The 15821-nt window shown below is 59.0% G+C and overlaps 1 protein-coding gene across 4 annotated transcripts in view; it reads right to left on the bottom strand.

The window, feature by feature from the left end:
- UNC13A (unc-13 homolog A) overlaps positions 1 to 15383 on the bottom strand; it is a 37202-nt gene extending 21819 nt beyond the window's left edge. For 3 of the 4 annotated variants that reach the window (XM_083879716.1, XM_083879718.1, XM_083879719.1), the window contains exons 1-13: positions 15296 to 15351; positions 10451 to 10480; positions 10024 to 10123; positions 9717 to 9834; positions 9418 to 9541; positions 9178 to 9251; positions 9044 to 9098; positions 8268 to 8303; positions 7543 to 7753; positions 4985 to 5617; positions 3268 to 3361; positions 2250 to 2296; positions 1108 to 1186 (exon numbers count right to left, since the gene is read on the bottom strand). In XM_083879716.1, the coding sequence (XP_083735842.1) occupies positions 1108 to 1186; positions 2250 to 2296; positions 3268 to 3361; positions 4985 to 5617; positions 7543 to 7753; positions 8268 to 8303; positions 9044 to 9098; positions 9178 to 9251; positions 9418 to 9541; positions 9717 to 9834; positions 10024 to 10123; positions 10451 to 10480; positions 15296 to 15317 (1623 nt within the window). In that variant the 5' untranslated portion in view covers positions 15318 to 15351. Of the gene's footprint in view, positions 1 to 1107; positions 1187 to 2249; positions 2297 to 3267; positions 3362 to 4984; positions 5618 to 7542; positions 7754 to 8267; positions 8304 to 9043; positions 9099 to 9177; positions 9252 to 9417; positions 9542 to 9716; positions 9835 to 10023; positions 10124 to 10450; positions 10481 to 15295 lie in introns of all 4 variants that reach the window. The other variant, XM_083879717.1, reaches the window with a different exon arrangement.
- Positions 15384 to 15821: the final 438 nt, after the last annotated feature.

The raw sequence follows: 15821 nt of genomic DNA, 5'->3' as shown, positions 1-15821 counted from the left end.
TGGTGGGGGGGCACTGTGCCCCCAAGCTACAGCACTGTTGTAGCCTGCAAATCCCAGCAGAGAAAGGCAGCAACCCCCCCCAAACCCCCCACAGTGCCCACCTCATCACCCCCCACCCCCAAAACACCAACACAGCACAGTGCAGAAGCATCAGCAGCTGCCCAGGAGGGCTGGGGTGGGGGCACCAAGTTGGGGACAGCAAGAGGGTGGGGGGATAGGGGGAGACAGGTTGGGAACAGGAGAGTGGCACCCCAGGAGGGGCACAGAGTGGAGCTGACAAGGTGTAAAAAGAGTGGTAAGGAGGAAAGGGCACCTAATTCTGGGAGACAAAGGTGTCTGGTTTCCAAAATTGCTGTCTCTTGTCATCAGGAGTGGGAGGGGACCAGCAGAGTGACCCTGTGCAGTAGAGCCCAGGGACTGGAGGGGACCCCATCATGGGGGCCCATACATCAGGGGTCTCCTGCCCCATATACTGGGACAGTGGGGACAGGAGCACAGGGACTGGGCAACTTGGAAAAGCTACTGCCAGCCCATCCCTGGTACGGGGGTCTGTCTGTCCAGCACCAGTGTGGTCCAAGCTGCAGGGACCTATGGCAGCTGGGACAGGAAGGGACCAGGGACACAGCACCAGTAAAAAAAGGGAAACCAGATGCAGCCCTGGGAAACTTTAGGCTGATGCTTGGGGTAGGGATCAAGAGCTCCGTTAAAGAGAAGCACCCTCGGGTAGAGAGAGCCCAGTTCCCCACTGCAAGGAGGGCCAGGAGCCCCCCAGGCAGTGTGGGACACCCCCGCCCCCCTTTGGCAGGGCTGGGGGCCCCCAAGGGCGCTGTCTCTTTAACCCCTTGCACCGCGCTCACCAGATCGCTGACTAGAGGGAGAGATTTGCGTCCAGGCTTAATGTCGGGCATGCTGTTAATGCAGCGCAGAAACTTTACAGCCGCCCCCCTGCCGCAGGGAAGGCCCAGCCAGGCCACAGGAAAGAAAACAGAGAACACAAGCCATGTTAGAGGCAGCTGGGGAGCGGGGCAGAGGTGGCGCAGTCCGTGGAGCGCAGCAGGAGCAAAGCTGGCAGCTGTGGGGGGATGCCTTGGGAGGGAGGAACCTCACCAAATCGCTAACTAGGGGGATGGGTTTTCGCTTGCGAATGTCCGGCATGCTGTCTATAATGATCAGCCCACCACCAGGCCTGCAAGAGAGAGGAGAGTCAGCGGGGAAGGGGAAGCTGAGGCAGGAAGGGGCCCTCTGTTGTTGCCCCACGGCCACTCAGCACTTCAGAGAGTCACGGAATGGTTTGGGTTGGAAGGGACCTTAAAGCCCACCTTGTTCCATGCCCTGCTATGGACAGGGACACTTTCCACTAGATCAGGTTGCCAACCTGGCCTTGGACACTTCCAGGATGGGGCAGCCACAGCTGCTTTGAACAACCTGTGCCAGGGCTTCGCCACCCTCACAGGAAAGGATTTCTTCTCTAGGCCTTGGTGAATATGACTGCAAAGCAACTCCTGTGCATCCTGGGACCCACCTATGGGATCCCCACCACCACCCCAGCCAGGGCAGGAATCACTGAACTAAAAACTAAAAAGGGGGAAGGGATTTTGGCAAAAACTGTGATTTTTCCTCACATGAAACTTAACAGTGAAACCCAGCAAAAAAACTGCCCATTTGACTTAGTCAGCTTTGGCTTTGCAGTGTGAGGCTGGAGACCTGGGGCTCCCTTCTGGGACCCCAAAGGGGAGCACTGAGCAGGTGAGCCTCAAGTTTTGCTGCAAGGGAACCCGAGAAAAGAATGGAAGTTCACAGCCCTGTTGGAAAGAAATGCTTGGAGTGATCTGGGGGTTCTCAGGCAACCTACCAGCTTCTGCCCAGGTCCATGGCAGGGCTGTCTGTGAGGGCAAGACAGGACGGAGACCTCCAGCCCGTCCAGGTGAGAGGCTCAGGATTCTCCATGACATCGCTCCATGAGGGAAGCAGGAGTTGCCACCCCTCCTCAACCCCATCTCAACTCACCTCCTCGCTCTCCCCCTCAGCACCAGCTCTTGGGGTCACAGAGCAATATCATGTCTGCTGGCTGCTCCTAAAGCACTGACCAGCCCCAAAATTCAGCTCCAAAAAACTTGCATCCCTGCTTGCCCACAGCTCAGCAACCCTTCCCCACACAAGCCCACTGCTGAGCTCATTAATCACATCCTATTGAGGAGGAGGCTGAGATCCCGGGGCTCAGAGTGTACCCAGCTTCCCTTTGTACTCACCCGCCTTTGAACCACAGGGATTTTTCTCCATCACCTTCCCCGCGGGCCTGGAAAACAAGGGACAGAGTCAGGGCACAGCAGGAGCCACCAGCATGGGGACAGCCCCCGCAGGGCAGTGAATGCTCACAGCACTGGGAGAGCATGGAAGGATGAGCAGGGTGGGCAGAGAAAAGTGTGTTCCAAAACCAAGAGGGCTCTTCCCAGCAAAAAGCTGGCACTGGGAATAAATATCTTCAGGAGGCTGATCTCGGTGAGCAAGGGGGTGGGCTTCAGCAGAGAGGCTGAGGCTGGAAAAGCAGGGGGGATGGCTAAACTGTGCAAAAATTCAGGGCTTGGGGGAGCGAAGAAGCATCATAAAGGTTCAGCAGGTCCTCCAGGACCCACAGCAATTGGAAAGAAGAGCAGGAAAAAGCCAGAGCACGTGGAAGAGGGTGTGTGTGCAGGGATCATCCAGCAGTGCCACCTACCCCTGCAGCGAGGGGATTATTTTGAATGAGAAGGGCAGAGAGACCATTACCCCTCCTTCACAGGCAATCCCTGTGCAGACACACACACACACACAGGGAAGGCACACACATGGCTGAGAGGTTCCAGATGGACATGCTTACCTGCAGGCAGGCTACACCCCTTCCCTGCAGGAAGGGGAGACGCGGGTGCAAGGGCCATGGTGGTGGACAACTGAAAAGAGAAGCGGTGGGGAGGGGGATCGAGACCCCGGGGAGCGAATCCAGAGCCAAAACAAAAAGAAAAGATGGAGGATGGAGTCTAAAAACAAAACAAAATATTGTCAACTCAACAGAGGGGAGAGGCGGGGGGCTCGCACCAGCACACGCATGCAGCACACATGGGGGATCCTCAGCACTCCCAGCCCCTCCAGGGTGTCCCACTTGGTGGAAATGGGGTTGTGGGCATCACTGTTGGCACCTCCAAGTCCATGGATGTCCCTGGAAGCTGCCCAGGTGTGGAAAGCGGCAGTGTACCCGGCCCGGGGCCGTGGCAGTGGCCAGGGGGTCCTCACCTCCTGCAGCTGCATGCAGACCTTGTTGAAGGCTCTCAGCCAGTTGGCTTTGGCTCGTGCTTTGGGGTCCTGCACCTCTTCTTCTGCTGGCTCCCTGCAAGCACACAAATCCCCTGTCACCTCCCAGCACAGCACCAGGGAGAGGGGAGCAGCCCCCACACCCCCAGCAGGTCTGAGGCTGCGATCTGGGGATCCTGATGTGCCTTGAGACAGTGTGGCCACAGCAAAAACACCTCTTGGTACCAGGAAGGACCTGAAAAGGCAGCAGGTCCTGCTTCAAAGGGGCAGCACAATCAGGGCAGAGCACTGGGGAGAAGTCAGAAGCTTCCCCACCCTCAGGACCCTGCTCTGGGCACCCAAGTGACATACGGGACAGTTGGTAACACAAGCATGTGAATTAAATGTCCTTTGTCCCCCATCTTCCCATCACAATGTCCTCTGGCCACTTCCTGCCATAGCTTCTTCCTGGGGTAAAGAGTGCCTAACACCCTGGTGGTTCCAAGCCCAGGGAAAAGTGTCTGCCTGGACATGCTAGGTGTTATGGAGTTTTTTTCTCCTCTCCTACAAAATCAAGACATGGAGGAAAAGAAAATAAATCCTCCAAACATACCAGCCTGGTGTGATGTGACACTGGAGAGAGGAATCCAGAACTGCTCTGGGAAGAGGCCATGGGATGCTCAGGAGTTGAACCTGCCCAGACCTCTGGGGAGCTTTGTATGTGCTAATCTGGGATCCTCACTGCTAACCTGGGATCCTCAGCATTAACCTGTGTTCCCAGCACTAATCCACAGTCCCCAGTGCTACTCTGGGATCCCAAATGCTAATTTGGGGTCGTCAGTGCTGATTTGAGGCCCTCAGCACTAACCTGGGGGTGCCAACACAATCTGGGGTTCCCAGCATAATCCATGGTCCCCAGCACTAATCCACAGTCCCCAAAACCTATCACCGGATCCCTAAGACCCCTGCCCAGTGGGCACTGCAGGCAGACATGACCCGAAGCCCTCAGTCTTGGGCCTAAATATCCAGTTTTTTTAAAAATAGGTCTCTACACATTGGTTTAAATTAGAGATTTTCCATTTCTGGTGTGTAATTTAAACTAAATAAAAGGCTGAAAAAGCCCATCACAGTTCACCTCTGCACAGAGGAGTGACACTCACTGAAAATGGAAATGGTCAATAATGATATTTGAATAATCTACACCCAATATATAAATTATTCACATGCTGCACTAGGAACCTGACCACCAATTTATTCACTTGTACAGCACAAGAGGCCATGGATGAGCTTTTAGTCAGTCCTCTACTGAGTTCTGTAAAGGAAATCTCCTCTGACCAAGCTCTCACCCAGGGTGCCAAGAGCCTGTGCCAGAGGAGAGGAATCACAGCTCCAGGATCCCATTCCCCCAGCCCAATTTTTGTCCCAGGTTATACACCTGCAGCTCTGTAGCCCCAGCAGGTTCTTGAACACCTTGAGCCATGCTTAGCACAGAGGGTGGCTGGGCCCAGGCAGCATGCCCAGGATACTAGCTCTTCCCTGGGTGGCATAAGGTGTTCCCCCACCTCAATGGCTCAGGCACCTGGAAAAGCTCCAGACACAGCAGAAGGTCCCTGGTCCTGCATCAAGCACCAGCACCATCCTGAGCCACCTCCAGAGCATCCTCAGTGCCTCCAGGCACAGTGCCATCCCAGGGACAAGACAGGTCAGTTCCCCCTCCTACCTCTCAGCTGGTTTTGAGGGCTCAGTCTCTGGAGCTGCCTCTTGCATGGGAACTTCCTGCTCTGCCTGCTGGGCCTGGAGGGCCTCAGGGGCTTCCTGAGGGGCAGAGGTGTCCTTCTCCTCCTTCCTCTCCTCTTTCCTCTCCTCTTTCATCTCCTCCCTCATTTCCTGCTGCTGAGGCTTTTGCTGTGGGATCAGCTGGGGTTGCTGCTGCTGTTGCTGCTGCTGTTTTTGCTGCTGCAGGAGCTGTTGCTGCTGCTGTTGCTGCTGTGGAAGGGGTTTCTGTGGTGGTGGGTATGTTTCATGCTCAGAGGGTTCATAGGTGTCCTGCTCCTGCAGTTCCTCCTCCTCCTCCTCTTCCAACTCCTCTTCCTTGGGGTAGCCTTCCTCAGTCTCACTGTAATCCTCAATGAATTCTTCCTCCTCCTCCAGGTAGAGATCATCATCATCCTCCTCCTCCCAGCGCGGCGAGTCCTTGCGGTAGCTGACAGAGCTGTGGCAGGAATGGTACGAGTCCCCGTCCCTCTCGTCCAGCTCCGAGTCCCTCAGGCTCTCATTCTCAAAGTCCTCGCTCAGCTGGGAGCTGCCCTGGCTCAGCTCGGCCGATGAGGCGTAGCGGCTGCTCCCTGTGGGGCTGAGGGGTGAGGAGACACAAGCACAGGGCTCCCATGGGTCTGTGTCATCGCAGGCAGAGCCCTGGGACCCTGCACCAGGGACAGGAGGATGTGCAGCTCCCACTGGAAGCACTGGGCTCCTCGTCCTGGGAGCCAAAGGCACAGAACCAGGAACTCTGGAACCAGCCCCCCAAGCAGACACTCTGAACCCCCTGCCTGTGCCCTGGGCTGAGAGTGGGGATGGGGGTGACAGTGTTGTCTCCTAGGCTCACCCCAGTCAGGGTGGGGAGAGCAGCACCCCCAGCTAGATCCTGCCTCCAGCTGCTGCCAGACACCCTGTCCTGCCCCTGACACACAGATCTGTCACCCAACCTCTACCCCAACGTCCCAGTGCTCCCTGCAGCCCTCCCAGGCACGCCCACCCCAGGACACCCCCCCAACCCCCTGACTCCTCTTAACGTCCTTACCTGGGCCAGGCTGGACTCCTTCCCCCACCCCGTCTGCCCCCCCAGCCCTTCCAGCCCCCTCCTCTCACAGCTGCCTGATGGGAGGCCCACGGGGGCCCTGTGTCCCGGGAGGCTGCCAGGGACAGGGCAGCTCCATGGCTCTGTGGGGACAAGCTGACAGAAGCAGACAAGCAGACAGGACAGGGACATGCCAAGGAAGAGGCCGACACCACGTCTCCAGCACTGGCAGCCAGGGCTCAGGGGGTGTGTGAGGGGACAAAGACAAGGGGCTGGGCCGGGCAGAGCCCAGAGTGGCTGAGCCAGGCTGTGGGAAGCCAGGGGACATCACAGGGAAGAGAGTGCTGGGGGTGGCTCAGGCTGGTCCCAGCTGGGAGGGGTACTGGCATCATCCAGGTACCTTGGGAAGTAGCACTTGGGGCACAGAGATGCAGGAGACACAGCTCACACCTGGAAACCCCATACTTCCCCATCCTGATCCTGGCCAGAGCTGGGAGAGGTGCTCTTGGCACATCGCAGGATCCCAAATCACTGCATGAAGCTTTTGCCCTGACGGGCAGACCCTGGCAGGTGACCAGGAACAGGAGGTGGCATTTGAATCCCCAAGGGCCCAGTCCCACACCCGCTGGCATGACAAGGAACAGACAGCAGTGCTGCCAGACAGTCGCAGTGCCAGCAAGCGGGACCAGGATGCTGGGATGTCACTCCATGAACTGGGGTGCAGCAGCAAGAGGCGCTGGGGGGATACCTGGAGTATCCCAATGCTGTCCCTGTACAAGGCCGATCCGGGACGGGGAGGGTGGCACAAGGCCGCCCTTGCCAGGACTGGTGTTGGCCTCACCATGGCTGCAAGGACCGACCACAGCACTCTGCGACGGCACACGGCACACGGCACAGGTAGCGACCCACCTATCCGATAGGTCTAGGGACCGCCTGCTCTCAAGGGAAGGCTGGCGGCTGGTCCGCCTGCTCGACTCAGAACCGGACTCAGCGTCACTGCGTCCGTTTGCGGCAGAGTCTACGCTACCATAGCGTCTGCCAGGGGAGGAGAGGAACATGGTCAGCGAGGTCCCACCACCACCCGGCGCCCCCTGCTGCCATGGGGACACTGGCAGGGAGGCTCTGTCCACCTGGATGGGGCTGGCACCATTGGCTGGGCTCTGCCACATCTGTGCCCCCAGCCAGCCCTCACTCCACTGCCCAGCTCCCAGCATGGACAGCCAGGGGTGGGGGGCCCCAAACCCAGTGAGGACAGAGGAGGGCAGTGACCCAAAAGAGTTTGAAAACTTCCCAGTGAGAAGGAAAGGCTTGGATGGGGCCAGCATCACTCCGCTCTTCCTCACCTCAGCATCATTCCCCTCTGTCACCCACCGCGTGGGAGCACCATCCCTGGCATCACCCTGGGGACCTGCTGGCCTCTGTCACCTGCGGGGGAGGTTGAGAGAGCCGGTCCCAGGGTGACTTGGCTGTGGCCACACTACCTGATGGGAGCCTGGTCTGAGTAGTCCATCTCGTAGCTCTGCATGGAGTCAGTGTAGGAGTCGCGGGAGCTCTGCTGCTGGTGCCTCATGGGGTACTGGTGCACAGAGGCATTGGGCTGGGACGTGGTGTAGTAGGGTGGGGGAATGCTGTTGCTGGTCTCACTGCGGTAGTCACTGTCCCGGTCATCCACGGTACTGTCAGGGTCATCGTCTGCAAAGGGCCATAGTGAATGAGGCAGGGGATGGCCCAAATCTGCTCCCCACCCTGCACAGACCCTTTAGTGCCACCACTGTGTACCCACCGCTGTGGGACCATGGTGGGGAGGTAGGCCCAGGGCAGGATGAGGGGTGAGCTGACTTTATCAGCACAGGAAGGGTTTGAGGGGATGAGGAATTTGGGACATACAGAAGGGGGAAGAGGATGGGGGCAGGGACCCTCCCTCTCCCTTACCAATGTTCCACCACAGAGGCAAAGTCCCAGCTGCTCATTGCCACAGGGACACCCCAAGGACACAGAGCCCCATGGTGCCATGTCCCCACCAGCCCATGGGGAGAGCCCTGCCCAGGACAGGGCACTTGGTGTCACTGTCCTCACCCAGTACAGAGTCATGGCACAAGACCACAGGCTAGACCCAAGCTCCAGGTCCTCTGAGCCCTGGGTCAGGCAAAGAGGGATGTGCTGGGAACCCCCAGGCTAGGAAGAGAGGAGTGGGCAGGATACTTACTCTGCTGTTCTCCCCAGCCAAAATAATTCCAGTTGCCTACAAAGAAAGGGGCAGAGACAATAAAGATGGAGGCAGATGGCTGGGAGGAACCAGGATCTCCACAGAGGGCATACTGAGTTGGGGACACTGCCCTGGAGACAGCATCCAGGATGGGGCACACTGGCACTGGGACACTGCCTGGGCCTGAACACGACGACACCAAACTGCACTAGAGACAGTGCCTGGGGTGAGCATGGTGTCACTGACCCAGGCTGGGGACAATGCTATGGCCAGGCATGGTGGCTCTGACAGAGGTCAGGGCGTGGGGTTGGGCACAGGGGCATTGAATGATGCGCATGTCCCTGGCGTGGTTACAGAAGTCGGAACTGAGGCACGCGTAGGGAAAAACTAAGCTGCCACCCCAAATGCCTCTGCAGGGTCTTCACCCAGCAGCCCTCAACACCAGTCTGCTGTCCCTTGCCCTGGAAGAACTGTCCTCATCAGCTTCATTGCTCTCATGCCCTGCTCCCCTCCACCCACAGGAAGGCTCACCCACTGTGGAGCTGGGAGACAGCGAAGAAACACTGGCAAACACAGGAAGGACAACAGGAATGGGGATGGGGACCAGGTATGGGGACCAGATATTGGGTGAAGTTGAGCTCCACTTGTGTTGGGGTCCAATGTCCCAAAGCAGATGTGGAGCCCACCCCTTAAAATTCCTTGGTTCCTTGGTGTGGAGGTGGGGAGAAAGGAGGGTGTGAGGATCCCACATTGGGCAGGGACAGGGCAGCACTTACAGCACTGTGAGCCATGCACAGGCAGAGGCTTTTCCTGCTCCTCCTGGAAGGCATACTGGGGAGAGAGGGGCTGGTGAGGGCTCCTGCTGGCAGCACTGCCTCTGCCCTCTCACCCCAAGTCTGACTGCACTCACATCATCCTGGTCCCGCATCGCGTTGAGTTGCTCCAGTTTCTTGGCCCAGTACCTGGCCTCCTCCTCAGGGATATCTGCAATGGCAAAGATCCCAGTTGGTGCACAGACCTCCCCCAAAACAGCCCTCAAGTTTTGGGGCCACAAGATCAGACCCTCAGCCCCAGCTCCAAGGCTCATGAGCAGCCCTGGGGCTGAGGGCAAGGAAAGACACAGCCTGGGCCTGGGGGCCGGGGCACCCACCCAGTGGCAGCTCAAAGCGGGTGTCAAGGAGGATGCGGTGGAAAGTTGGATCCTTGGTGCCTGAAATCTCGTTGTCGGTCATGATGACCTGGGAGTCGAGTGTGAGCCATTCCCCAGGGCCCTCCTGTCGGATAGAAATGGGGTGAGGAGAGCACCCAGACCTCTCTTTTGTGGCCCCACAACCCCACAGGGTTTGGCCCCAGGCAGGGTGGGAAGGCTCAGCCTGGGCGAAAGGACAGCTGGGGGTGGCATATGTCCCTTGGGGTTCAGCAGGGAGATGCCTGAGCCTGCCTCCCTACCTCATTGGACTGCCTGATGGTCCGGAGGGGGATCCACACTGTGCCCACCATGGTGTCCCAGATGAGCCCCTTGTTCCACACCTCCACAGTCAGGCCCAAGTCCAGCCGATTGATCTCACTGGGGACAGTAAAAGTATCAGGTTAACGCCCTCTCAGGTCTCAGAAGCCTCCTGGGACCACCCCAGCTTCTACCTGTCCCCTCAGGCCCAGGACTCAGGTGAGACCCCCACATCTGGGGTCAGAGCAGTGGGGGGGCGAGGGGAAGCAGCAGGGATGGGGGAGCGCAGGGGACCCCCTGGACACTCACAACATGAAGTCCTGCTCCCAGGAGGGCAGGTTGCCCCGCACTGCTATGGTCGTACTCTTGACATTTTGCACCTTCAGGGTCACATAGGTGTTAAACTTCTCTGTGGGAACAAGCAGAGGGTGAAGTGACCACCAGTATGTCCTCACTCCCTGACACTGCCCACTGCCACCCCCACACACACTTCCCTCACCACCCCAGTCCCAGGAGGGATCCTACATCTGTCTGAGCTAGTAGGATGTGAGCCCCTCCTCCATCCAGGGCACCTCCATTTGTGTGTGTGTCCCCAGCTTGTCGAATGATGCCTCCAGAGCTAAGGGTCCCCTTGACTCCCTTCCCCTGCCCCTCCTCTGACCCTGCCACATCCAACCAGCCCAAGAGCCCCCCACCTTCTCCCCTCAGGTGGGCAGGCAGGTGGAATCTCACTTACCTTGGGGCCCATCATACTTGGCTTTTTTAACTGTGGGGACAAAGGGAGGGAAGAAAATCAGGCTGAGACCCTGAGGAAAGGTTGGGGATTCCCAGCAGGGTATCAAGGGGGTGGGAGGACCCCAGTCCTGGTTGCCTCCCACACCCCCCCAGGTGCCAGATGGGAAAAGTGCTGGGATCCCCCATGCCAAGTGAGGCATGAGCAGGAGGTGGGCATCAGAGGGGAGAAAAGAGTCCCCCAGAAAACCTGCTACTCTGGGACAGCTTTCAACCCCAAATGACCAGCCTTCCTCTATGAGGGGGGTGTTACCCCCGCACCTTTTGATTTGGGATTTATTTAGAGAAACAGATGATGTTACCATCCATATCTAGAGGAAAACCTGTGATCTGGGGGACCCTGTTCCCCACTCGAGTCCCAGCTGGGTGGCACCAGCCCAGCAGGACCAGGGTTAAGGCTCTCCCAAAACCAGTGATCCAGATTTCCTGCAGGAAACCTGGAGGGTCGAGGGCTTGTAACGCTCCCTGCCCAAAAACAGCCCCAGGAGTGGAGGAGATGCCCCCCCAAATCCTATACAGCCCCAAAACATCCCCATAGCATTCGAGCCCTGTCTCCCCCGTGGGGGCACTGTGGGGCTGGTTCCCATCCTGCCCATCGGGGGCTGCAGGGAGCCCTCCGATTCTGGTCAGCTTCATGGGAAAACCCCTCCCCATTCTGGCTGACCCCCCCCCAGTTTTACCCAGTTGAGTGGGGGTCGGTCCCAGCTTCTGGCTGCGGGGGATAAACAGAGGTGAGCACAGCCAGGTACCGACGGTGCCAATGCCGGGGGGGGACCGCGGCCGAGGGGCTGCCAGGAGGGAATGACACAGCACTCGGAAAACGGTTAAATGACGCGGGGTGCCAGCGGGTGCAGGACCAACGTGACCGAGGAGGGATGAAAATAGCCCTGGCGACATCAAAGGTAATTTGATCTCGGAGACGTGCCACTCGCCAGCCGCTTGTCACCCGCCACCAGGGCTGGAGGAGACGTGGGGCTGCCGCCAGCGCCACGTGCCTGGCAGGGCTGGGAGGAGGCCACGTGGCACCAGAAGCCTCGGGGAAACTGAGGCAGGGGAAATCATCGCCTCGGACCTTTTGACTCGGCTGCCTGCCCTGTGCCACCGAAAGGTTGACACGTTAGGTGGCTTTTAGCCCGAAGGAAGCTCACCAGCTACGTCACTGGCAGCCATGTTCCCAAGCAATCACAGGGCTCCAGGAGCTGCAGCTTTACTGAGAGATAGGGAATTCACACGTGGGGGGTTAGCACAAGGCTCCAGGATCCCAAAGATCCTCGAGTAACACCAGGCTGGGAGCCTGAGGGCTGTCTGGGGTGGCTGGCACCATTGTGTGTAATAATTACGTAAATTAAATATAATGTATTTAAACATTATATTATATTAATTATATATTATATTATATTATATTATATTATATTATATTATATTAATACATATTTTAAATTGATATTATTCTATTCTAATAGAGCATTTGGTGCCAGAACCTGCCTGTGGCTGACAGGGATCCCCCTTCCCCTCGGCCCAGGGGCACCCACTACTCTTCACCAGCTGCTGCTTCCAAAAAGGAACAGGAGAGCAGAGGAAGGAAAAGCTCCAAAAATACCCGAGCTGACAGGAACAAACAATTACCCAGGGAACACGTGGCTTTCCTGGCTGTCATCTCCTGCCAGGGAGAAGTCCTGCTGTCACCATCTGCGGGATGTGCTGCCCTCCCACCAATCAAAGCTGGCACAGGGGTGGCGAGTCCTGGGGTGCCACCCTAGGGCTAAATTCAACCTGAGTCCCCAGGCAAGGAGCTGAGGACCAGTATGACACTCATGACATCAACAAGCTGGGATCTTCCCAGGCTGGGGTGATCTGGCCCCTCTCAGGGGATGTTGACCAGCTGGGGAAATTGAGGCAGGAGGCAGCTGGCAGAGACTGGACTGGGAATGGCATGAAAACTGGGCTGGGCTGTTGGCATGCCCCAACAGGCCCCTGTCTGTCCACCCCTCTGCCTGTCCACACATCCCTCTGTACATCCATCCTCCTGTCTGTCCATTTACCCATCTCTCCACCCACTCATCCCTCCATCCATTCACCTATCCATATGTCATCCATCTTGCTGCCCATCCATCCACCCACCCCTCTGTCCATCCACTCACTCCTCTATCTATTTTCCTGTCTCTCCATTCACCCATCTTTCTGTCTATCCATCCATTCACCTGTCTGTCCACCCACTCACCCACTCACCCCACCACCCAACATATCCTTTGTGTCCACCCCTCTGTCCATCCATTTACCTGTCTCTCCATCTACTCTCCTATCTATTCATCCACTCATGCCACTGCCCACCCACCCCACTATCTGTCCACTTACCAGTCTCTCCACACATCCCCCCATCTGTCCATCCCTCTGTCCTTCATCCAACCCTCTGTCCAACCCTCCATGCACCCCTCCATCTAGTCTTCCATCTGTCCGTCCATCCATCCACTCACCCCTGTCTGTCCTCCCATCCACCCCTCTGTCCATTCTCTCCCTCCGTCCCTCCACTCCTCTGTCAGTCCATCCACCCACCCCTCAGCCTCCGTGATCACGTCTCCAGTTCCCTTCATCCATCTGTCCCTCCGTCTCTCCATCTGTCTTTCCGGATGCCCGTCCGCCCGCCTGTCCATCTGTCCGTCTGCCTCCCGCCACTCCAGACACCCCCTCCTGTCCCCACTTAACCCGCACTCCCGGGTCACTCAGTGCCTGTCACGCAGGGACACCCCTGGCACAAAGCCCCCGGGGGCTGCACATGGCTGCAGCCTCTCAGGAGGGGCAGGGAAAGCCTGGGGGAGGCTCTGGGATGGCACCACCGCCCCCAGGACCTCCCAAAATAGCATGAGAAGCGTGACCACCGAGTGGTGACAGGGCACTGGGGGAAGCCCGAACCCACTCAGAGCTGTTTTTCAGCAGTCACCCTCCGTGCTACCGAGGGTGTCACCACATGTGACAGTCCTTTAAGTGGGAGTAAAGAGGGCCCCCCTCCCCCCCGCCAGAGGGCAGTACCCGAAACCTGGGGCTTGGCTGGGGGGCACACAGGGGCACGCCAGCTGTGGCATTCCACAAGAGAGGGGGCTGTGACAGCACCTAAAGGACAAGGACATGTCAGGGGGTGGAAGGGGGCACAGCCCCCATCCTGATGAACTCAGGCAGCACTAGGAGAGCCCCCATTTTCCTCCAAAGTTCGCCTGGAGTGGGGGAATCCCAGACACTCTATGCCCCACCTTGTCTTAGCTGTCACTCTGCCACCTCCATCCTATGACCCCAAGACACACGAGTGCCACCCCGCCCCTATCAGGTTGTCATAAGGCCTTGAGAAAGGGGTAAAGGAACTCCCTCCCGACTTCTGCCTTCCCCTTACTGAGCATTCAGTGCAGACTGACCAGCGAGGCTGAGGCCAAGCCTGCAGGTCTCATCTGTGCATGGATTTGGGAGAGCTGTGTGCTGGATGCAGGGATACCCTATCTGTGCACTCCCCCCAGTTCATCCCAGTATGCGGTGACCAGCAACAGATCCCCTAACTGAGCATACACCAGCACCAGACCGCCAGGCTCCTCCCTGACCCCCCCAGCTGCCCTGACTCCCACCATGCCCAAGTGAGGCAACACCTGCAGAGGCATAAGGGGCTGCAGGAAGTGGGGCTGGACCTCGGGCTGTAATTTGAGGGGGGTATTTAGGGCTTCACAGAGGGAAGTGGGGAGAGTGTGGGATTTGGGGTGCATGGGGTCTGTTCAGGGGAGTGAGAATGAAGAGATACATGGATGGGGATGGATGATGTTTAGGAGTGGAGGGATTTTAGGGGTCGGGCGTGCTTGAGGGTGTAATTGCAAGGTCGGGGACAGATGTGGGGTGTTGGGGGCACATATGGGGTGTTTTTAATGAGGGGATGTTTGGGAATGCAGAGGGCTGCGTCTGCAGGGTGGGGGTGCCTAAGGATAGGCATGAGGGGTGGGGTCCTGGGTGTTGGGTACGGGAGTATATGGGGAGAGATTCAATGGTGGGGATGTATGGGCAGGGGTGTTTCGGGGTGAGCACGTCGAGGTTTGTGCTTGAGGGGGGTGTGGGAAGAGATGTGGGGAAAACAGGGTGGGAAGAAGGGCAGTCCAAAGCGGCGGGAAGCTGGAGAGGGATAGCCAGAAGCGGCTGGGGTGGGCGGCGAGGGAGGAGCCCCTTTCCCACGGCCGGGGAGGGCTACGGAGGGATCCCGGGGGGCTTTATAGGGGAGCTTCCTCCCCCTCCGATAGTGGGAAGTTATGGGGGAAGCTCCCTCCCCACGGCAGTGTGAGGTTAAGTGGGACCCCCGGGAATTGTCACGGAGGGAGCTTCCTTCCCACAGCGGCGGGGGAGCCGCGATGGGGGAGCCACGAAGGGTTACGGAGGAGTCCCGTCCCTCCCCTGCCGTCCCCATGGGGCGAGGGGAGGCGCAGAGGGAGCCCTGTCCCTCCCGGCGGGGGGTTGGGGTCAGGGTCAGGGTTCGGGGGGATCCCGGGGTGTTCCGGGGGGATCCCGGTGCGATCAGGGCGCGCCCACACCCCCGTTCCTCCCCCACTCCCGGATCCCGCGCCGCGCGCGCGCCCCCGCCGGTTCATTCATAAATCCACGCGCCAGGTGCTTGTGAATGGAGCCGTTCCCACGGACCCCCCCTCACCGCCCCCCTTCTGCCCACACTCCCCTCAGCTCCGCCGGCCCCGCGCTCCCCCCTCTCTGCCCCGAGCAGAGAGGCTGCGGGACGCGTCCCTCCCGCGGCCCGTGCCCTGTGCCCCGGTACCTCCGACGCAGAGCAGCGACATGGTGGCGGTCTGGGTGCCGGGGGGCGCGGGGGGCCCTGGCCGCCGCCCGGCTCTAGCGCGCCGCCATCTTCCCTCAGCACCGCGGACAGCGCCTGACGTCACCCCCGCCCCCGCCCGCGCGGCGCCGCCCCCCGAGCCCCCCCCCGGCGCCAGGGGTGAGGCGGGTCTGGGGGCGCGGCGGGGCCGAACGCGCGGGCCCTCACACCCGCATCGCCCGCGGGAAGGGGCGGAGGGCCCTGTCCAAAGAGAGGGGGCTGTGCTGTCCTGGGAGTGGGGTCTGTCTGGCTCGTACAGCCTCGGGGGGGGCTGTCGTGCCCTCCTTTCCCTGGGAGGGTGGGGTCGTCTGGCTTGTACAGCTGGCGTGTGGGAGGAGCTGTGTCCTGCCTGCACAGCCTTGAAGAAGGGGTGGTTTTGGGGTGGAGAATTTACCTCACCCCCTGCAGGCATGGCACCCCCGAGCCGTGCTGTGCATGTTCAGAGATGGGTCTGAGCACGTGGGGGCAC

This window comes from Zosterops lateralis (assembly GCF_965231275.1).
Source record: "Zosterops lateralis genome assembly, chromosome: 29".
Taxonomy (NCBI): Eukaryota; Metazoa; Chordata; class Aves; order Passeriformes; family Zosteropidae; genus Zosterops; species Zosterops lateralis.
This window is presented reverse-complemented; position numbering and strand designations above follow the sequence as displayed.